Here is a 21936-nt window from a genome sequence, read left to right as displayed (position 1 = left end):
TGTCTGTGCGAGTCCCAGGCTGGTCCCAGGGTGTTTGCTGTAGGGCTGTGAGACAGCTAAGCGCTGGCACAGAGCTCCTGCAGCCACGGCACAGCCCGGCACAGCACGGGAAGCAGAGCTGGAGTGGAATCGATGCAGCCTTAATTGGGGTCTCATGTCCCCTGTCACTGCCAGGCAGTGCTGGCCACAGCTCATCGAGCGCCAGGGCCCTGGGGAGCCTGGAGGGCACACGAAGGCCCGCATCTCCACTCATTACACAGCTCAGGGGGCGATGTGTATTGCCACTCTCCCTGGGGGGCTCGGAGACACAGCTGCTGTCACCTGAGTAACCAGCCTTGATTGATGCCCGCTTCCCATGTCCCGCAGGGACTGTAATTGAGTGGGAAGCAAGAGACGGAGGATGCAGGGATGATCCAGATTAGCAGGAGGAGTGCTGGATCTGGCTTCAGAGCTGGGTTGGGGGCAGGTGGCTGTGGTATCAGTATCACTGTAAGGATAGAGACAGGGTTGAATTCCTTCTCCCAGCCCCAAGGAGTGTGGGGCACATCTGTGGACTGCCCTGGGCTGTGGGCAACCAGTGCTGTGCCTTCAGCCCCATTTCAAGGCTCCTCACAGGCTGGATAGGACTCTAAAGGGTGGATGTCCTCCAATCCCAAATACCCCTAGTGCGAAAGTCCCAGGCAAGGGCTGCCTGAATTTCCTACCTTGAGGAAGTGGGTGATCTGAGATCCTCCATAATGGTCGTCTGTGTATTTGTGGGCACTGTCCATCATGCTGGGCACATCCAGTACCTCTAAACACAGACCAGCACAATGTAAGCAGCTCGCAGCCCTTTGTGCAGCCTGCAGTCACTCCTGCTAATGAAGCTGTTTCTATTTGTCACCTTTGTGGAACAAAGCACAGCTCTTCCTCTCTGAAGATCCCTCTTCAACAGCCCCGCTATCGATTCCTGGGAAAAAAGGCAGAGTGCACAGAGCCTCTGCCTGCTTCTCCTGCCTGAGTGCTCCGCACAGCTCCTCCAGGGAGATATGGGAGGCCATAGGGGTTGCTGGGGCCCTGGGCCACCCCACAGCTCCCTCCTACAACCTGCCAGCCCTGTACAGCTCCCTGTAGGAACACATTTAGGACAAAGCTTTTTCAGGGCACAGTGGGTTTTGTTCTCAGCAAAGGGCACTGAAAGGGTCCCCAGAGTCATCCAGCCTTGCATTGCCAGCCATGCTAACAAAGTATTTGCTGTTAACAGATGGTTTTGACCTAAGAACCTGGCTTGGCACCTAGGTTGGGTGCTCCCTGTGGCATGGCAAATGCAACACCCAGCTCCATGTTCACAACCACAAGGAACAGAGACTCAACACTCCAGCCTAGTGCAGTGATAAAGCTACAAGCTGAACCCTCGTGTGCAGGGAACATCACTTTGAAGGTGCATTGGAAGCTCACAGGCTTCTCCCTCTGCAGTTTGGAAAGGCTCCGGGTTTTCCTCTGTGGTGGATGTTGGCACCATGAATTCATCCCATGCCTTTGAGAGAGCCCTGTCATTGCAAGTGCTGGTTGCAGGCAGCGGTGGGACTGGGGCTGGCTGCTGCCTTCATTAGCACATCCCCTCTTATGAGCATCTCTGCACTGGTCGATAGGATAAAGGTGAACCTGGGCAGGCTGAGGCCTGGGGGAAAGCCCGCAGCAGACTCCTGGATTTCAAAGGCCCTTGATTCCACTCGTCCATAGATCACTATTATCAATTTCTTTTAATATATCCGAGTGTCTCTTTCCTGGAGGACCACTCTGGAATGAAGCAGACATTGATTACCAGCGGCCACTGCGCCTCCCTCTGCAGTGCAAATCACCATCGACCAACCGTAGCCACCCCTCCTTCATACCGAGAGGGGCCTCACGCCCTTCCCCTTCCCTTCCCTTCCCTTCCCTTCCCTTCCCTTCCCTTCCCTTCCCTTCCCTTCCCTTCCCTTCCCTTCCCTTCCCTTCCCTTCCCTTCCCTTCCCTTCCCTTCCCTTCCCTTCCTTCCCTTCCCTTCCCTTCCCTTCCCTTCCCTTCCCTTCCCTTCCCTTCCCTTCCCTTCCCTTCTCCTTGACAACGGCGGCCCTAGCAACGCACCGCCGTGCCATGGTGCGGAGCGGAAGCGACGCGCGAGTGCTTCCGGCCGACGGCAAGATGGCGGCGGGGGCGGTGGAGCTGCGGCGGCTGCAGTGGCGCTTGGAGGAGGTGGAGCAGCGCATCGGTGTCGGCGACGGGGCTTCCGGAACGCGCAAGGTGCCGGGGGTGGGGTGGGGGGGCTCCGGTTGTCAGGGGATGGCTCTGTCTGCCCTGGGGGCCGGCCTGGCTACCCGCCGGACTGTGACAGGCCCGTCCCCTTGCGGTGCCGCTGCAGGTGGTGGACGAGCTGGTGAAGGTGCAGGTGGCGCTGAACAATATCGCCAGCAAGAGGGAGAGGATCAAAATCCTGTTTAAGAAAAGTGAGTGGAGTTGGACGGGGGTATCGGAGAGGGGCGGAGGAGCTCGAAACCCCTATGTGGCGTTTTGCTCCTCTAAACAAAAATGGCTTCCCGTGCGAGCGCCTTTGGCTCGGGGCTCTTGTTTCACATATTTGGTGGAGAAATAAGGGTCTTTCTGCTTGGGATTCTGCAGCATCGCTGTTGGGTGTGGGAAGTCACAGAAGCGTGGGTTGGAAAGGACCTTAAGATCATCCAGTTCCAACCCCCCTGCCATGGGCAGGGACACCTCACACTAGACCACATCACCCAGGGCGCTGTCCGGCCTCGCACTGAACACCGCCAGGGGATGGGGCATTTGCCACTTCTTCGGGCAGCCTGGTCCAGTGCCTCACCACCCTCACAGTAAAGAACTTCTTCCTTAGATCTAACCTGAACTTCTCCTCTTTCAGTTTAAAATCGTTCCCCTTTGTCCTATCACTACAGTCCCTGATGAACAGTCCTTCTCTGGCATCCCTGTAGGCTCCACAACCTGTTATTTGCATGATATCTGCCTGTATGGGTGCAGTGATGTGCACCACCCGAAGTACAGCCTTTGAGGGTTATTGGAGCATGAGTTCCTGAAATGTCTTCTTGCACACCCAGACTTCCTGCGCACACCTATGTGTGGTGGGAGGAGTAAGGATCACGCACAGCCACTGGTGGATGGATATTGGGACCTGCCTCCAAACTGGGGGATATCAGGAGCAGACACCAGAGTGGTGCTTTGACCCAGAAATCTGTCTCTTGGCCAAGCTTTGCTGTGTGGTGTTGCAGCAGGAGCAGGCTGCTTAGGGAGGATCATTGTTGTCCAAGGCTGTGGTAGACATTCAGTATAAAAATGTAAACTGCGCATGTGTAGATGATTTTGAGGACCAGGATGAAGGGGTAATGGCTGGTTGTGTTTCAAGGGCAGGAAGAAGCAGATTTCACTTGCCTTTATGGACATCTGTCATAATCCAAATAAGAAGAAGTGTTGCAGGTGTCCATCATGAAGCAGTTACATGACTTGAAGCATTTGTTAGTTCTTGGTCACAGCACTCCAAAGTCACATTATTTTCAAGTGCTATAGAAAGTAATCCGAAAACCCCTGACCCTAAATGTGCCGTGTTTAGACAGTAACCTGATGCATAGCATGGGGGAAAATTGTACTTGTAAATGCAGTAATATCTCTGCTACTTTTTGTCTCCAAACCTATTTTTCACTCTAGTTGAAGATGTAATAAAATACCTTGATCCTCAGTACATTGATCGTATGGCTATTCCAGACACCATAAAGCTGCAGTTCATCTTGGCAGGTATGGCATGAAATGAGACAGGGGAGTCTTTTTAGTGCTATAAAAGTTGTCTTTTACCTAAACTGGATTGGGATAGATGTCTTTTCTTTAGTTTTAAAGATCTGGTAAGGCACCCCCTTTACAGCTATTAGAGAGATGGTTTGTACAAGCATGTCTGTCATCCTTAGTGCTCCCATGCTGCAGTTTTATCAGTTTGGATCTTTTTAGTATTGATCAATTTAACAGTGAATTAATAAAAGGTTGGAAAGAAAAACTGTAACTAGATCAGATTTTCTCACCTCACTTCCAGCACTCTCTAGGCTTTAACAAAAGCGGAAGACCTTTGGATGTATTTTAAACACCTTCTAGGCTTGTCCTCTTTTGCTCCAAAGAATTTGCTTCAGCCTCATCTTGGTGTAAGTCTGCGAATGAAACTTGGTAGAGATTCTCCTGCCTTAAGTTGGTGTGAACCAAGATCCGGAGATAAACAACACGAAAGTCTAAACAAAATCATAAACACCCCCATTATGTACAGCTAGGTCACCTGGAAAAGTTACCTCACCAGTATCTGTGAAAAACCAAAGCAGCATCTTGTACTTACTGATGTTGCTTATTGTCCCTCCCCACCTAGAGGAGCAGCTGATTCCTTCCCGAGCAGCCCTTCTGGAGCAGGTGAAGAACCTTCAGCCCGTCTTGGACATTACCAGTATCCAAGGTATACATACTCTGCTGCAAGTTTAAGCTGCAAATGCCACCCCCAGGCTGTTGCCTGTCCTGTTTTTGTTTGTGGTTATTGTGTTTCTTTTCTTTCATGAGCCTCAAACTAGAGGACAGCAAAGCACACAAACCAGAGTGAGTAGAATAGGTATAAACTTAGTGGGATGTCTTTGCCTCTCTCATGCTGCAGTGATGTCTCAGGCAAGGTCAGGGATGTGATAGAATAGGTCAGGAAGCAGGTTAGAGACAGCATCATGGCAGAGAGGGTGGAGACAGGCAGGGAATTCCTACCTGTGAACCTATTCCTGTTCCCGGCATAGATGGAGATGCCTTTTTAATTGCTTGCCATAACATTCATCCAAGTAGGTTACTCTGATGTAGTTCTTGATTAGCCCTCAACTTGCAAGCATCCCCAAACTCATTCTATCCAGAAGAGTTAGCAGATAAACTTGGTATTTAATATGGAGGGTAGCCAGTGGTGCTTTTTAATCATATAAAAGTTGTGTTTGTGGTGTGTGGCACTTGCATTCAGTGAGTAGAGTTCTACTGTGATGCTCTGGTGGAGAAGGAATGGTCTTTATTTTGAGAACTAATCCCATGTGCTGTGAAATAAACTAAATGGATTTCTCTTCTGTGCTCTCAGCGGTTCCTGACCAGGCAGCCAAACTACAGCGACTGTCTCAAATCCACATACAGCAGCAGGTAGCATGAATATTCTTGACAGTCCTGACTAGCAGGGAGGAGTAACCATTTGTCAGTAGCTGTACTGACACTAGTATATGTGCAATTGCTTGAATTTATAGCAGGGTTTTTTCAGTCCCAGGATATTCATAGTGCAGTCTTAAGTTTAAGCACTTGGGTGGGAAGTACTTATGATTTCTGACAACTGAGTCTGAGCTGGAAAAGCACTTTGCCTACTGTAACTGCTCAAACCAGAGGTTTGAGTGACAGTAAGTGGCAGTGGGTTTAACCAGCTGGAATTTCCCCTTTCACTGGGACACTAAGGTAAAGTATTGCAGTCTTCCAGTGTCTTTGTTCTGGAAGGCTGTTGACTTCTGTCATCTTGTCACTTCACCCTTTCCTTCCCTGTTTGAGCACTCCTGAAGCTGGCAGTGAGTAGCTTGGGTAGTGCCTAATGCCCCTTTGAGCATTTAGCTGTAAGTTTCCATTCTGGGGAAAGCAAGGCATGGATGCTGAGGAGAGGCAGGCAGTAGTGCAAGCCCAGGGGCTTTGCTGCATTGTAATCATGGGTGTTAGTAACCTTTCTCTTGGATGTTTAAATCCTTCTAGCTTCCATGAGTGGCCACAGTCAGAGTCTGAGCTGCAGTCTCAGTCCTGGCCTTGAATGGGTGTTGGCAGGGACTGGGAAGGCAGATGTCCTTCAGTTTATTTGTTGTTCACTGACTGCGGCTCCCCTCTTTGCAGGAACAGCGTCACCAGCTCACTGACAATGTCAAGACACTCCTTGAAGACTACAACAAGATGGTATCCTTTGAGCCTTGAGCCATGCACAGCTGAACTGCTGTGTCAGCCTGTCTCCTGGGCTGACTCCTACCATCAGATGTTGTTGGATCCACACCCCTGGGTTCAATGGCCAGTGTCCTTTCTGATGTGGTGACCCCATGTCCTTGTGATATCCCTCTCAGGAGCGGAGCTAAGGGCCAAAACTGCTGATTTGTGAGAAGAGAAGGGCAGGGTGCCACTGTGAGCCAGAGTCCCTGTGCTGGATCTGCTCACAGTGTGCTGGTGTCTCTGCCAGATGACTGCTGGTCTCTGCAACCTGCATGAGCTAAACAGCGGCTGCTCTTGTCTGCATAGAATCCCAGTTCTGAGACACGTCCTAAAACCATGGAGGGTAGGGAGGCTCTGCTCTTTTCTGTAGAAAGACCCTTGAAATGCAGTGTTCAGAAGTGCCTCCTGAGCTCCCATTGTTGTTTGGTGCTCGGCAGTGGCTCAGCGCCTGGGTGGTTTGAGTCCATGCAGGATTTCTGCAGTCTGGTGTCCAGGGCTTTTCCTCACCCAAGGAATCAGGATTGTACTGGGACTGTTGCGGTGCTCTGAGCTTGGTTTCTTCCCTCCAGTTCCCACATCTTTTTCCTTAAGAGTCGCATCCAGACCCTGCTTCTCTCCAAGCAGTTTGTCCAGTGGAATGAAATACTGACTCAGCTGGAAACTGCCAACGAAGCCAAACCCGTGGCAGAGTAATGGGCAACCCAGGAGCACTGAGAACCCAGGGGACCCTGCTGGCCTTTGGTCTCTCTGGAGAGAGACCTCTGCTTCCACCCCACAGATATCTGCATCTTCCCACTTGGCGTGAGCTTGCTGCCAATGACACTGCAGCACACAGGGTCACCCTGGCTCTGTGTCCAAGTTGTGTCAGCTCCAATGTGAAGCCACGCTAATATCACAGTTCGCAAGTCTTCCCTGAAACACCTTTTGTTTTCTAACATACTTTAAAATCCCTTTCTGCTGTACTGTGAATTGTAGTAAAGTACTGAAACACTGACTGGGTTCTTGTCCTCCCTGGGTGCAAAGACTTGGGTCATTCTCTTTTCCCAAGCAACAAGTGATAGGACAAGAGGTAGTGGCTTCAAGCTGCACCAGAGGAGGTTTAGATTAGATATTAGGAACAATCCCTTCCCCAGAGAGAGTTCTAAGGCATTGGAACAGGCTGCCCAGGGCAGTGATGGAATCACCATCCTTGAAAGTGTTCAAAAACCATGTAGATGAGGCCCTCAGTGACATGGTTCGGTGGTGGACTTGACAGAGGTGGGGTGATGGTTGGGCTTGATGATCTTCAAGGTTGTTTCTAACCTGGTTGATTCTGTGATTCTAAGGACTCATCCTGCCGCCCTGGTCCCCCACCAGCTGGATTTCCAAGGCTCTGAACTGCAGAGGTCCTGTGGCAGCCTACAGATTGCCAGTACTTTCACTGAGCCTTGGGCCAAGGTAAACCCCTTCCGGCCCTGCACCCTTCCCCAGGCTGTGGCACAAGCTCTTACGGCTCTTTCTCCCCTTTCATGAGAGCTGCCAGTGCCCAGGGGGATCTGGCCTGATGGGGTTCTTCCGCTGGGCCCTTCTCCCATGCCTGAGCTGAGAGCAGGCAGTGGCTCTTGCTTTAACCCTGCTTCTGCTCACCCAGCAGCTGCTGCAAGCTGGAGCTCACAGTGGGCTCGTTCCCCTTCAGAGAGGGGTGTGAGCTGTGCCCCGCCTGCTCTGGCCATCACCTGGAGTTTCTTCTCCCACAGAGCTCTTCCCGAGTCTCGCTTTTAGAAGGGTCCCAAACCCTCATCCTCGGTGGGACGCGCACCAGCTGCGTGTGCGCAGGGATGGTGCGGGGCCCCAGCACGGAGGAGCTCGGCCGACCCTGTGCACAGCACCCACAGCACCCAGACGGAGCTTGTCGAGGAGGCTGCTCCCCGCTCCCGGCCGGGTGCGCACCGGGACCCCGGTGCGAGCGGGAGCTCCGGCCCCGGGCCGGCAGGGGGCAGACCCACACCCAACCCGTGGCACCGCCCACCGCGGTGACGTTGCGAGAGGCGGGAAGCGGCGCCCCGCCTGCCTTCTACCGCGCCTGCGCACGGCCGCCATCTTGTGGTGAGGGGCACTCTGAGGCGTCCGCAGGTGAGGCGCGTTCCCGCACCCCGACCCGCTGCCCTGGTCCGGCCGCCCACCGGGCCCGACTGGCTTCCCCATGGGCTCTTCTGGTGCAGCCCGGCCTCCACCGGGACCCCACTGAGGCGCCCGGCCTCCCGCAGCCCCCCATGGTGCGGCCTGCCACCCTCCCCGCCCGCCTCATGCCCCGCAGCAGCGGCCTGGCCTCCCCTCCAGCCGCCTGGCCGCCTTCCTCCCCCAGTGTGCGTTCCCTGCACAGCGGTCTGGCCCTTCCCAGGCCTTCGCCTGCCTCTCCCCGCACCCACCCCCACGTCCCAGTAGCGGTAGGTTCTCCAGGCTTGTCTTTCCTAACCCAAGCGACAGGGAGCTCGCCCTTCCCTGGCATCCTCTGGCAGCCCGCATCTCCATCTCCACAGCAGCAGTGTCCCCAGCCCCTGTGTCAGCCCACTGCCGTCGTAAGGGTGAAGGCTTCGTGGAGAGTGTGTGCTTTCTATGTACAGAGGGGGGACGTTGGCCAGGCCTGTTTCCATAGGGGATGAGGTAGAATGTGTTGGTTGTGGGTGAAACAGGGCTCATGACCCTGCAGATAACGAAGCCTTAGTGCTGTGTGCTTTGGCACGTTGGGCGTTATGTGGTGGGAAGAGGAATGCTCTACTCAGGCAGGTTTTGGTTGGGTTGGCAGTAGAGGGATCCAGTCTTGGCAGGGAGGGGAGCTATAAGACTGGACCTTTCTGTCTTTCCCCCAGAAAGCACGTTTTTTGTTCATCAGCTGGTGACGTGTCTCTGCCTGCAGCCCCTGACCTGCGCCTGTCTGCCCTGCATAGCTTTATCAAGTATCCAGTCCCTGCCCTTTCACCTGGTCTGGCCAGCCATGGGGTTCGGAGCCCCAGGACACTGTTTTCTGAGACAGAAGTGAGCTGGTGCAGTTGAGCCATGCCTCGGTTCATCGTGCCTATGTTCTGGTGTGTCTCACAGGGTGCAGATGTGGTCAGTGTACCCCTGGCTTCTGTTCCTGGTAATCTCAGCTCACCCATTTGTTCTCTGTTTTGCTCTGAGGTACAGCCTGTATTTCTTACTTCATCCAGCTTAGGCCCACAACTCTGTTCCTGTCACCACCTGCCTGTCGGGACCAAGGCTGACCTCTGGCAGTGTTTGTGCTGTAGGTATGTGCTGAGGAAGACAGGTGGCTCCCCGGCATGATGATGGTATTCCTGCTGATCTTTTGGATATGCCTTTTCAGGATCCCCAGCTCTGACAGCTTGGAGTGCCCTTTAGAGGAGAGGTTGTAGCTGATTGTGGTGAGGGTTCCTTTCAGTGGGAGTTTGTATTAACAGATCTGTTTTCCTTTTCCGCACTCTAGAATGGAGAACTATAAGAAGACCAAAATTGTGGAGAAACCCTGTCTTCATCCTTTCACCAACTTGCCCCCTGACATTATTGAAATGAAGGTGAAGGATGGGAGCAAAATCAGGAATCTGATGGGCTATGCCATCAGCAAGATGGAGCTGGACTCAGTGAGGCAGATTCTTTTCACTGGCTCAGGCAAGGCTGTCAGCAAGACCATCACATGTGTGGAAATCATGAAACGGAGGCTCAAAGAACTGCACCAGATCACCAAAGTGCTCTTCAAACAGATTGAAGAGATCTGGGAACCCATTGTGCCTGAGGCAGGTCTCGATACCTTGACAGTGAAGAGAAACATTCCCGCCATATGTGTCCTACTCAGCAAAGACGCCCTCAATCCTCAGGAGCCGGGGTACCAGGCTCCGGGCTCTTTTGATGCCTTCTGTATTGAGACACTTGCAGCAGAGTCCCAGGGCCAGGTGAAGAGGAAGCAGGGTGGAGGCAGGGGAGCTGGCAGCACTGGGAAGCACCCTCACTTCACTGGAGGAGCACCTCGAGAGCCCTGCACCAAGTCTTGACACACCAGCACTGAGCTTGGGTGTAGTTTGGGGGAGCATCAGAAACAAACCAGCTGCTGCTGCTGGAAAGCTGCTGCTGAACACGGGGGCTTGCAGAGTGGTCAGGGGAGGGCAGGAGGAGTTCACTGTTTCAATAGGGTGTGTCTGTAGGTGTCTGAAACTCTGTTTTGACAAGTTCCCTTGTCAAAGGGCTGCCAGGCTGTACACATTAGCTGCAGTTCAGGGATCACAGGAGGTGTCTCTGCTTGAGCAAGGTTCAGGGAAGACGGGAGTTCTCTCTGCATGAGCAATGGCCATCAGTCTCTCAGGAGGGGTGGTGCAGTGGCCCAAACAGGAGCTGTGCACACCAAGCACTGTTTGTGCAGTCAGGAGGCTCTCACTGGTGTGGAGGGGAGATAGCCCTGACATGCATTCCCAGACAGTGGAGCACGGGGCTTCTCTGCCTGTGCTGAGCTTGTGGGGCAGTTTGAATGTAACACTGCAGGAATACAACTCCATCTGCATGCACGTAGCTCCCTTTCTATCCTCCTTTCTGCCAAAGTGGGAGGGGGTCGGGTCGTGTCGTAATCAACCTGAAATCCTGTACCTGCGCAAGTGCCCGGGGTGGTGGTGGTAGGCTCCAGAGGACCCTGTTCTTTCCCGTTTCTGCTCCTTTATAACGCACAAGGGTGGGTTTGAAATAAAGTTTCCTGTTCATGTAACGTGAAATTTGTCATGTCTTCCTCACCCCGCTGGAGGTCACCCTGTCAGCGCCGGTGCTGCGGCTACTGGCTGGAGCTCTGCTCCTTCAGCTTTCCAGAGGAAGAGAGGACTCACTGCTCCTCTTGACCGGGAACAGATGTGAAGTGGGAGATTTTCTTCCTGGCTTTGCTGATCACCTGTAATACCCAAGAAAGGTCAGCGCTATAGGCTTGTTTTTCTGGGGAGCTTTTTGCTATTTTGTTTTAAACCAACTAGAACTGCAGTTTTGGAAGGACTCAGCCCAGCATCTGAGTGAGGCAAAGAAAAAGACATCAGGTCCTTTTTAGCACTATAATTTCCTGCTGGAGAGTGCTGCTGGGCAGTACGGAGTGTTCAGGTGACGGGGTGAGCTCCCACCAGCACAACCCCTGCTCACACTGTCCCCAGCGCTGCCTGTGCTGGCAAGCTGCAGCAGGACCCGATGCTCTGCCTTGTCAAGTCAACAAGAAACAATATAAGCATTTAAAAAGATTTTATCTAAATCCAGGCAGCAGGAGAGATGGTGGGTTACCTGCACAACCCAATGCCTGCACAGGCAAGGCTTCTCTCATGGTGCCCTTGCATCACTAGGAGCTCTCACCAGCCAAAAGCCTAGTCCTCTTGCCTTCTGGTGGCCTCATGCTGTGCCCCACCATTGTCCCTGGAGCTCAGCAGGAGGTCAGGAAATGACCAGACTCCTCTGTGGTGCTGGTGCAAGGGACAGAGTTAAGCTGCTTTACCTTGGTGTTGCTCCCAGTTGCTGCTCACATATGTCTTAAGGAGGAGGCTGCTTTTCTTGACTAATTAGCAGATTAGTGATAAATGCCAAGGAAAGATGCTCAAGTGTCTGAACAAACAGCTTCTGACATTGCAGCAAGCGATGTGTTTGTGTTTGTTTACTGTTAAATGCACCCTCTTGGAGAAGCACTGATCCTCAAACAGCCAGTGTAATCCCCCCTCTCGGCGGTGGCAGATTTTAATGCCTTCTCACCAAACCTGCAGAGTTGGTCTGTTGTTTCACGAGTGACCCTCGGCTGACTGAGCCCCCTGGGGCTGGCTGCAGCACATCCCCCCATGTGTCACTGCTGTATGTCCGTGCAGCCCAGCCATGGCTTTCCAGAGCAGCTCCAACAGTGCCTCCGCAGCAGCTCCACCAGGACCTCCAACAGCGGGGAGAGCCCCTGTGTACTCCCAGCGACTTCCCCTGTGTGCGACCTCTGTGTCCTTCGCCGGCAGGGCTGTTGCAGTTACCTGTCTCCTGCTTCAGCTTCCTCAGAGGGCAGGTAGCAGCGGCTGTGCCTTGGAGGGCAGATCCCCAAGCACTGAAGGTCCATAAGGGACTTGTAACGCCTGATCCGTGGCAGTGCCCGTGCCCACCCTGCCTGCAGCCCTTGTGTCCCAGCAGGGACCCCAGCCCGGTCCTGCCCGCTCACGCTGAACATCCGCAAGCCCAGGGCTTGAGGTACACGTGTGTCGCACACGTGTGTGCACACGTGTGAACAGGGGCAGGGCAGGCAGCGGCAGGTGGTGAAGGGCAAGATGAGGCAGTAGCAGGGAGAGCCGGGCAGGGCAGGGCAGGCAACGGCGGTGTGGGGAAGGCAGCCTGGGCCGGGCAGTGCAGGCAGGTAAAGCAGGCAGCACGTGCGGGACAAGGCCGGCAGAGCGCGCGCTGCCCAGCTGCCCTCCCAGCCGCTCACGTGTCCGCCGGCCGATGAGGGCGGGACCTGATCCGAGCGCTCGCCCAATGGCGCACTTCGGGCGAGGGGCGGTAACCAATGGCCGGGGGTGGGGCACCCTTAGCCACGCCCCCGTCCCCCGGTGCCGGCGGGAGGTGGCGGGCAGCGCGCGGGGCTGCGGCGTCCATCGGGCGGCCCGTGGCGGGTTCGAGCACGGGTCTGTTCCTGCTCCTGCTCCTGCTCCTGCTCCGCTCCGGCACCAGCACCACGACCCGGCCCCAGAGCCCCGCTCCGCGCCGGGACCCCGCGCAGGGACCCTCCTCCGCTCTCGCACCGGGACCCGGCCCGGCAGCGCCGCCCCCCAGCTCCCCACCGGCGGGGTCCCGGCGGCCCCCGGGCGGAGCGGAGGCAGGTGGGTAACAACGGGGTCCTGCTGCGGGAGCGCGGGCTCGGCGGGACCTGTTGCTGCGGGAGTCCCGCTGCACGGCGGGGCGGGAATTAGAGGCACGGGGGACCCCCGAGGCCGGGGCTTTGCCCGACAGCACAAGGGCGGCTGCCCCGCACCCCACTTGCTGCCCTCTCAGCCGCTCGCCCCGTTTTGGGGTGTGGGGTCCAGCAAGTAGGAAAGAGCCTGGGAGTGGCCGGGGAGGGGTGTTTGTGCCGGGATGAAGCCGTGGGTTTCCCATGGGATACGTCCAGCTTGGTGGCTCCGGCAGGGAATGAGGGGAAAAGCCGGGGTGTGGGGTACGGGATGGGTCCTGGGATCTTCTGCAGCCCCCAGACGCTATCAGAGCCCCGGGTCCGCTGCCCGCTGGCACCCCATATTCCCCCCGGAGGGGTCGGGCAGCCTGTCCCCTCATGGTGGTGGTGACGGTGACTTTCTCCCTTCCAGATGCCGGAGGGAGGAGAGGGGTCCCCGTGTCCCCCCGCTGTGCTGCCAGAGGAGGGCAGGCCAAGAGAGAGCTCCCATCACTCCTTTGTAGCAGCGTGGTGAAGCCCCGGACACGGCTGCGAGCGCCCAAACTGTGACGGGGCGCTGGGGTCCTGCTGCCTGCCTGTCCCCATCCCCGTCCGACCGCCAGTGCCGCCGCCGCCCCCTTCGTCCCCCGCCAATGCCGGCGGGTGGAGGCTGCTCCCTCGATCGCTGCGCTGGCACCGCAAGCGTGGGGCCGAGCTGCGGGACCCGCTTCTCCTCGCGGGACGGCGGCGATGGGGGCTGCGCTCTCCACCGGGGCGATTGTGGCCATTTCTTTTAACTGCGTTATCGCGTTGCTCATCCTCATCCTCTTCCTCATCCTCTGCAAAGCCTGCAGGACCCCCTCGTGCCCCAAGAACAATCCGGGTGCTGAAGTGGATGAGGCAAAGAATGAAGAGAAGTACCTGCTGCAGCGCTGAGCTGCCCGGGGACCCAGGTACCCGTCTGTGCCGAAGGAGTTGTTGTGCCAGTGTGGATGCCTGCTCTGGGACTGGGGATCTGGACTGGGTACGGTGAGAGCAGAAGGGATACGGAGCTGCTGGCTGGGGCTGTGACGCAGGGCACAGCCCTTTCTTTGCCTGTGTGGTTTTGGTGTGTGAAGTCCCTGCAGATGCCCACAGTGACCATGGGGATGGAGAAACAGAGGCTGGAATGTGCTACGGAGTCAATCCTGCCTGTCCCAGTGGCGAGTGAGCACCGCAGGAGCCCTGCGCTAGAGCACACCCCCTGTTTGGGGATAGCCCATGGGCTTCTCCCTGTGCTCGTGGCCTGGGACACTGGCTATGGTATCACAGACCTGAATGGGGCTTGGAGAGGGGAGGCAGCGGGGCTGGCATCGCCTGTCCCCACGCTGTCCCATAGTGGGGTGTGCCTGGGGGAATCACTGCAGCCCCAGCCTGGCTGGCAGAGCAGGGTGTTAGTCTGGGTGTCTTTGGGGATGGCCTTGGGGTGCCAAGTGCCCCCAGAATCATGAAGGCATTTGGCATCTATCTGCCCCAGCAGCCAGTTTAATGAGTCACAAGAGAGTCTGCATGGTCTGTCCATTCATCCCTGGTCTATCAATCCCCTCCAGCATTAGCACCAACGCTGCTAGGCAAACAGCCCTCCTCCTTGCTCCCTGCCTGTCCCTGCCTTCCCTCCTGCCTGCTCCCAGCCATGGCCAGTGGGGTTTGACCTGTCTGTGGGCAGCAGATGTGCCTTTGTTGGCATCCCCACCCCTCCTGCAAGCAGCTTGGGATGGGGTTTTGCTGGGAAAGGTGGGAGTCAGTGAGGAGATGACGGTGCCCGGATGAATGGCATTGGAGGGTCTTCCAGCCCCATCGCTCCCTAGAGACCACAGTGGCTCTGTGGGAAGGGATGCTGGTGGTCTGGTTTGCCCCTAAACTTGGCAGCTGCATTCTTCTGCCCTGCCTAGAGTTTTTTGGAGGGCTCTATCCTGCCCATCCTAGAGCTGAGCAATACCCGAGCCCCCCTGGCACAGCCTCTACAATATGGGGATAGAAACACGGGCTGTGCTGGGAGGGACACTGGCCAGGCCTGGCAGAGCCTGCAGTTCCTCCCCATATCAGGTGTAGCTAACACTTCCCATTGCAGCGTTGTTTTTACTAGACTAATAAACTGATTGTAGGACTCAGGAGGTGTCTCTGAGCTCTGCCCAGTGCCTGGTGAACTCGGCGGAGGCTGTGTGTCCTGCAGGGCTGAGGAGTGGCTGCCCCAGGGCTGGTCCTTGCAGGACTGCCCGCAGTTTGCTGGGCAGTGGTGACAAGGGCTCATGTCTGCATCTTTATGTGGCTTTTAAATGCTGGGTGAGCAACCTGGCTGGATGTTTAATGCCTGCTGTGGGCTAGGGGCATAGGGGCAGCTGTCAGCAGGGACACCCCCAGTGTCGGTGGTACAGGCACTGGAGAGTTTCAAAGCTGTGGCTTTAAGTCACAGGGATGCTTATGGGGGGGCACAAGCGAGCTGGAGGAGCCGTCACCACCCTGCCTGGTGGAACGAGCATCTGTGGTCCCCAGTCCCGGCAGCCGTGTGTAGGGCTCCTGCGGTGACAGCAGGTCCCTGCTCATCAGCATGCGGGGAGGCCACCGCGGCTGCTGCTGCCACCACAGCCACGCTAATCCCTGTGCTGCAAAGCGCCGAGCGCAGGGAGGGCTCTGCCAACCTCCAGCCGTTCCCATCGACACCGGCAGGGCAGAGCGGGCTGAGCCCCCCGTGGGAAGCAGGAGCATCCCAATCCTAGTGGCCAGATGCCGGTGTTAAGTCCTTGCTGCAGTGACGGCGCATCCCCGTTCCACAGCCATGGGGGGGCAGGCCAGGTCCCAGCCACCCACCGGCTTAGGCTACCACCCCAAATCCACGTGTGGCTGACCCCACATATATGGGGCGCTGCAGCGCAGTGCTCAGCCTCTGGGGCCGCGCTCCTGGTGGGGCTGGCTGCTCTGAAGCTGCAGCCCTGAGGTTTCCTTAAGCCCTCCATAGGGCTTTCCTCCTGCGCAAGCCCAACCAAGGGTGGGAAGGTCGGTGCGGGACAGGGTGCAGTGGAGCCTGCCTGACCCCAGAGACGCCTGCCTGCCGCAGCTTTCCCGGCACCTCCTTTTATTTGCCCGGGCACAGAGGCGAAGTGTTCCTGCTATGCAAAGAGCAGGCGGCGCGGGGCCGTGGCTTGCATGCCAAGCAGCCGCCGATCAAAGCTGGGCTTGTTCGGCCGGCGGCCCCAGCAGAGCCGCCGCTCCCCCTCGCTCACAGCCCTGTCTTATTCGCCGGCTCTCTCACCAGGTTCAGCAGCTTCTCCAGCTTTGCGATTTCCACCTCGGGGCCCTTCTCAACCTCCTGGCCTTTCTTCGCCTGCAAAGAGAGCAAGTGAGGCAGAGCTGTGAGCAGGGAGCGCTGGAGGGAGGGCTGCTGCGTCCCAGCTCTCAGGGAGCTGATCCACAGGGGGATGCACCTGCCTGTGGCTGTATTGCAAGCACAAGGTGCCGTGAGATGTGCAAAAGCCCCCGTGGATCGGGAAAGGTGGTACAGAAGGGTTTGGGTGCCGATAGAAATGGAGCTGTTGATCCAGAGCAACACAAACCCTCTTCTGCCTCTCTCCCCCCAACCGTTCTCAGCTCCGTGAGACTGGACCACTCTCTTTCCCCCCAGGCCCCACGGGGAGGCTCCAGGCATGCACCACTCCTAGAGCAGTGACATCAGTGCAGTGTCCAGACCTCCCCAAAATGGTCCCACCATGCCCATCCCGTGCAGTGCTCCTGGGCAGAGGCAGTCACAGGAGGGGGGATCACATTCAAATGGCTTTTCCCAGGAGTGGGAAAAAGTCTCTCAGTGGCTGCTGAGAGCCCCTAACCTGGGGGGTAAAGAAGTGAGTCAGGGCTCCCAGGTGAGCTTTAGGCCCTTGCTTTGGCTCTCTTTTCCCTGGCATACCCTGAATGTCCCATGAGACAGCCTTGTCCCCCATTGCACACCCCTCTGCCAACCCCAGCACCTTCCCACGCTTCCCAGCACCTCTCCCAACCCATCAGCTCCCTCCCTGGGTGCCAGAGCAAACCACCAGCATCCTGGGAGAAATCATATTGCATGAGGGAAATAAGCATGTCCAGTTCAGTCCTCGTTTGCTTCAGAGCATCAGGAGCTTCCAAGCAGGAGCTGCTGGGGGATGATGTCCCTGCTGAGGGTACCAGTGCCACCCAATGCTTTGGGCAGAGCATGTCCCGCGGCTGTGGGCTGCAGCATCAGTGCATTGCTCTCATCAGAGCTCAGAGGATTTGGGAAAGTGATAACTTGGGGCTGTCCAGACACATGTCATGGCAGACACAGCTGCAGCAGAGGAGCGCTCCAGCCTGCATTCAGCCCACCAAGGCCTCCTGCAGCTGAGCGTCCAACCCTGTGGGGTTCCTCCAAAGTAGCACCCACCTGCTGCTGCATCCTATTGCTCAGTGCTGCCTTCCACTCACACCATTGCCCTTTGCCACCCTGCCGGCTCGTGCCTTGCCTCTGGAGCTGTGTGGGTCCCTGCCCCAGGGCTGGGAAGCTCCTCTGTGTCAGCACGGCTCTGGGCACTCCAGATGCCAAGCACAGGCTGGTTCCCAGTCTGGCAGGGGGGGCTTGGGAAAGGTGGCAGCGGGATCCCAGCCCTATGGATCCCCAAAGCACAGCCTCTGCACACGGATGCTCTTCAGAGACCAAGATGGCAGCAAGCAGCATCTGCTTTCTTCTCTCCCCACTTAGGAAAGATCAATTCTTTTCCTACTGAATCAACTCCTCGCAGCAATTAGAAACACGCACCTTTCCTTCAGCACTGACAAAAAAAATGCCAATGCACAACAAAGAGGAAGTTGTAGGGCTGTAGGGATCTCTCTACATTTCTAGAAGTCCCTGGGAGTAATGGGTTTAAACTGAAACCAGGCAAGTTCAGGTTAGATGTAAGGCAGAAGCTCTTCCCTGTGAGGGCCGTGACGCTCTGGCAAAGGTTGCCCAGAGAAGCTGTGGCTGCCCCATCCCTCGCAGTGTTCAAGGCCAGGTTGGATGGGGCTTGAAGCAACCTGCTCTAGTGGAAGGTGTCCCTGCCCGTGGCAGGGGGTTGGAACTGGGTAAGCTTTAAGGCCCCTTCCAACCCAAACCATTCCGGGATTCTATGATCCCTGGGCTTCCTCCTTCTTCCAGCCCAGCACAATCCTGACAGAACAGAGGGTTTCTCAGCTGCTGGAGGACATGGATGGGATGTAAGCAGCTCTGGAGGGGGGAACGGGGACAATCCTAAAGCCCTCTGCTCACAGAGAGCCCCACTGCTCATCTGAGTGCTCAGATTTACCAGTTCCATCCATTGCATGCCAGGACAGTGCTGGTTTGTATTAGTGTCTCTAAGTGAGCAACGCCCTTCGTGGCTCCGGTCCGGGCACTGCGAGCGGTGTTTGTACTAACGGCCCACGTCACAGCCGAGCATCTCTCCGAGCGGGAGCGTTGGGATAAACACAGCTGCTGGGGATATTTTAGGACTCAGCTATTTCTGCAGAAAAGCTGCTTTGCTGCCTGACAGCATTCAAAGCGCTCCCTTTGGCACCCTGCGTCGCGCACAGCACCATACGCAGGTCCGTGGGACACTAACTAAAGAGGCAACTGCTTTGCTCAGCTGGGAAAAGGTGATGATGAAGCCACCTTCCATCAACCTGCCTCCACCCCAAGCCCTTTGCTCTCTCCACTGGTTGAGTCTGACTGATGGCCTCCAGGTAGTAAAGCCAGGTCCATGGGTCCTGCGCCTTGCTGGAGTCACCAGACACAGGTAAGGCCCAGCTCCTGTCACCGAGCTGTCCCTTAGACCTTGACTTTCACACTGACTCTACTCCTTTGGTGCTTTTAAACAAGCTGCAACAAAGCCACACACAAGCCTGTAATGAGCCGTAACCAAACCAGAGCCCTAATTTAACGCCACATAACTAGGCAAGCAGGATGACACAGGGAAGGAAGATTACAATGTCCTTTTGGGTGCACTGGAATGGAAAGTTTCCCTTTATTTCTCCATCTGCTTTTCCCAGGGTGCCTGTGCATGTGAGTGGCCAAGCTGCTGTCACACACATGACCATAGCATCGGGGCATCTGCTTGGATGCAGGGGCTTTGCCTGCATCAGGCCTCTGAGGAACAGCTCTTCTTGGAGCAGGGATGCTGCAGTTTCCTGGAGCATGCAGGGTGCAGGGAAGTATCACCTCCATGCATGGCTGCTGATGGGCTTTCTCTCCTGACGGATGCCATGCGTGGGAAGGGGTACTCTTTTCCACATGGCATGTAGCTGAGCCCGTTCTCCACCTGCATCTCTGCTTATACACCACATCCATAGGGCTCATCGGGAGCTGAGGGGGAGCCAGGGCAGAGCATCCCCCCTCTGGAGCTGACAGATGCAGAGCTGTGCTTACAGAGGAAGTCTGTCCCTGAGGAGCTCATCGAGCGGGTACCAGAGCTGCTCACAGTAGTGTTTGCATCAATTTTATTGTTAACAGTTCCCAGCAGGAGAGCAAAATGCTTTTGGCTGAAATGGTGCTGAGGGACGTGCCAGGAAAGCTCACATCATGGGCAGAAAAGGTGCTGTGTGGGGATGGACTCTGCCCTGCTCACAGAGCATGACCGTATGGAGGTGAGATGGGGAGGAGACCCCCTACATATCCTCATGCTGCTGTGTTCATGGCCAAATCCCCCTCTGCACTCACACTCCCTTGGCCTTATGCCTGGGCTCTGTTCTGGCTCTCCAGGCAAATAAACTGAGGTACAGGGGTCCTGGCCCTATAGACATGGGCACAACTGCTGCAGGGCCCTCAGTGGTCCTCTCAGCCCCAGAGGTGAGTACTGACACTAGAAGTGAAGTAAGAGGTGGAAAATGACTGAGATGGAGCCCCAGGGGTGAAGGCAGAGCAAGGACAAGGATGAGGACTGGCTGTTTGAAGACCCCAGGCCAAGCCTTACCCACACTGGCACATCCTGAACTCTACATCCAGGATATGGGAGTCACTTAGGCTGGATTTCCTGTGTCTCAGCTGATGCCTTGATTCCCTTGCTGAGCAGTAAACTGCCAAGTTAATAAAACTCCCCCATAAAAGCTGGCAGTTTTCAGCATCCTTCTCCCCCCACCCCATCGGTGTAATAATCATAAAACATCTGCTGTAGGGTTTCAATTAAATGAAGCAAAACTTGTTTATGTTTTAAAGTAGCAAGGGAGTCAACCACACTGGCACTAACAGACAGAAAAGTCCCAGTAACTTCCCTGGGAACAGAGGCAACCCTTCTCTCTGCGGAGTCTTGGTCAAGGGCACAGGCCTGGCCCTGCCCTGCTCTCTTCATGACACTGATAATCCCAGTCTCTGACATTCCTGATGGGATGGGATTTCTGGGCACAGCTGTTCTGAGACAGGATCTGGACACTTTACGCAGCAGCCCAGTGACCTGGGACACCAGCTTCCCATGCAAAACAGGTTTAAGCTTTTACAGACTGATTTTGCAGAGGGTGAGAAGATCCAAGAAGGCGTTAATGGGGCTGCCCAAAACTCCCATCCTCATTATCTTCAGTGCAAAGGGGCACACAGCCTGACAGGTCTTCAGAGGTATGTTGCTTCTGGAGAAGACCTGTTCTTGTGTCTTCTATCCTGTTCAGGGGTAGGTTAAGGTGATACCTCCAGGGTATGGCCTCCTCCATTAGCAAACACACTGATGATGGGTCTGGTGAATTCAATAAATGAAAGCAAAGAGACTCCCCTGAAGCATTTCTGTTAGGAAACGGAAGGAAAAAGAAAGGAAACCCAAATTCTTTCATCAACACAGCACAACACCTGCTTCCTGGGCCTCTGACCAAACGTGCACCAATGGGGGTGTGATAGAACCTGCTGTGATATGAAGCTGGAGTTCCACTGAGGTGGGGATGATGCCTGTGCCAGGACCACATCTGGGCTCCTAAGAAGCCCATTTACATGCAGCAGCAACGTGCTTATCAACCACAGAGAGCCTCGAGTCACACTCACAGCCTGATCTGACAGCACTGCTCCTGGCCCATGGAAGGATTAGCTGACAGACTGGAGATAAGGATTTAGGCTTATTCTGCTACTGTTTGGAAATAAATGACGCAGGAAATGTTCTCCTTGCAGGGAATGAAACCAGCAGAAACGCCCTGGGGATGACTGGGTCATTCAGGCGTCAGCAGCCACACAGGATCATTGGCCTCAAAGATGCTCATCCCTCCAGCTTCAGCTAAAACACTTCAGGTCAAGCACCTTTCCTTGCTCCAGCTCACGTATCTGAGTCAGAGATCTCTGCTAGCACCTACACTGGACCATGCCAAGGCACAGCAGGGCAGACACGTCCCATGGCCTCAAGCGATTTGCCATTGCTTGCTGGGAGGCACCAGTGAAGCCATTGGAACCAGCAAAGACACAGCACTGTGGTTCAGCAGCTGGTCAAGGCATGGGAGCAAACGTCAGTGATGTTCAACATGCAGGAGGAGGGCAGGGTTCACCTATGTCTAAATGGCAGGTACCTGCCTGCAGCACACCACAGGGCTGGCTGGCTTACGGAGAGCCATGGGAGAAGAAAGGGATCATTTGATGGCATGGATAGGCTCTGCAGCAGCAGAGAGCTAGCAGCAAGGTCAGGCCCTTATCCATGGCCATAAGGGAGGACAATCATCATCAGAGCTCTGTGTCTGCTCTGCTGGAGGCTGGCTGGGACCTCACACTCTTGCTCATCCCCCTCGCAGCGTTCTCTGGCCAAGCAAAAGCTGTGCACACAGAAGCAGCTAAACCCTTCCCCATGGGTTTCAGCAGCCTCAGGCAAAGCTGTGGAGGAGTTTGACTTCTGCTTTCATGCTGATAGGTCTCCTGGTGCAATCTCTACTGGCCCTCAGCAAGGAGCTCGAGAAAAATGAAGCAGTGTGCCTCCAAAGCACGTTGTGCTAACAGCGTTTAATGAAGCATTGACAGAGCCCTCTGAAAGCACTTGCTGGCTGGCCTGATCTAGCTGTACACCCTGGCTGAGCACGGGAAGCTGCTCAGACCATAGCCCATCTCACAGTGACTGCAGTGT

General features: G+C 55.7%; 4 protein-coding genes across 7 annotated transcripts in view; 3 read left to right on the top strand and 1 right to left on the bottom strand.

Annotated features, from left to right (window-relative positions):
- Nucleotides 1–2121: 2121 nt before the first annotated feature.
- Nucleotides 2122–6979, top strand: DCTN3 (dynactin subunit 3). Its single transcript, XM_057413648.1, has 7 exons — nucleotides 2122–2262; nucleotides 2381–2465; nucleotides 3691–3777; nucleotides 4388–4471; nucleotides 5117–5175; nucleotides 5899–5958; nucleotides 6589–6979. The coding sequence occupies exons 1-7, from the start codon at nucleotides 2164–2166 to the stop codon at nucleotides 6676–6678; spliced, it is 564 nt and encodes a 187-aa protein (XP_057269631.1). The 5' UTR covers nucleotides 2122–2163; the 3' UTR covers nucleotides 6679–6979.
- Nucleotides 6980–9365: 2386 nt separating this feature from the next.
- RPP25L (ribonuclease P/MRP subunit p25 like) lies at nucleotides 9366–10449 on the top strand. Its single transcript, XM_057413618.1, has one exon. The coding sequence runs from the start codon at nucleotides 9450–9452 to the stop codon at nucleotides 10008–10010; it is 561 nt and encodes a 186-aa protein (XP_057269601.1). The 5' UTR covers nucleotides 9366–9449; the 3' UTR covers nucleotides 10011–10449.
- Nucleotides 10450–13303: 2854 nt separating this feature from the next.
- On the top strand, nucleotides 13304–15016 carry ENHO (energy homeostasis associated). The gene has a single exon (XM_057413620.1). It carries the CDS (start codon nucleotides 13616–13618, stop codon nucleotides 13799–13801), a length of 186 nt encoding a protein of 61 aa, XP_057269603.1. The 5' UTR covers nucleotides 13304–13615; the 3' UTR covers nucleotides 13802–15016.
- A 930-nt stretch (nucleotides 15017–15946) lies between these two features.
- DNAI1 (dynein axonemal intermediate chain 1) overlaps nucleotides 15947–21936 on the bottom strand; it is a 153886-nt gene continuing 147896 nt past the window's right edge. For all 4 annotated transcript variants that reach the window (XM_057413657.1, XM_057413659.1, XM_057413660.1 and 1 more), the window contains one exon: nucleotides 15947–16226. In XM_057413657.1, the coding sequence (XP_057269640.1) occupies nucleotides 16122–16226 (105 nt within the window). In that variant the 3' untranslated portion in view covers nucleotides 15947–16121. The remainder of the gene's footprint in view (nucleotides 16227–21936) is intronic.

This window comes from Pezoporus wallicus, unplaced genomic scaffold (genome assembly GCF_028554395.1).
Source record: "Pezoporus wallicus isolate ANWC-B61680 ecotype Strahan unplaced genomic scaffold, APGP_CSIRO_Pwel_v1 contig_8776, whole genome shotgun sequence".
Taxonomy (NCBI): Eukaryota; Metazoa; Chordata; class Aves; order Psittaciformes; family Psittacidae; genus Pezoporus; species Pezoporus wallicus.
Note: the sequence above shows the minus strand (reverse complement) of the source record. Positions and strands in the feature narration are given on the sequence as shown.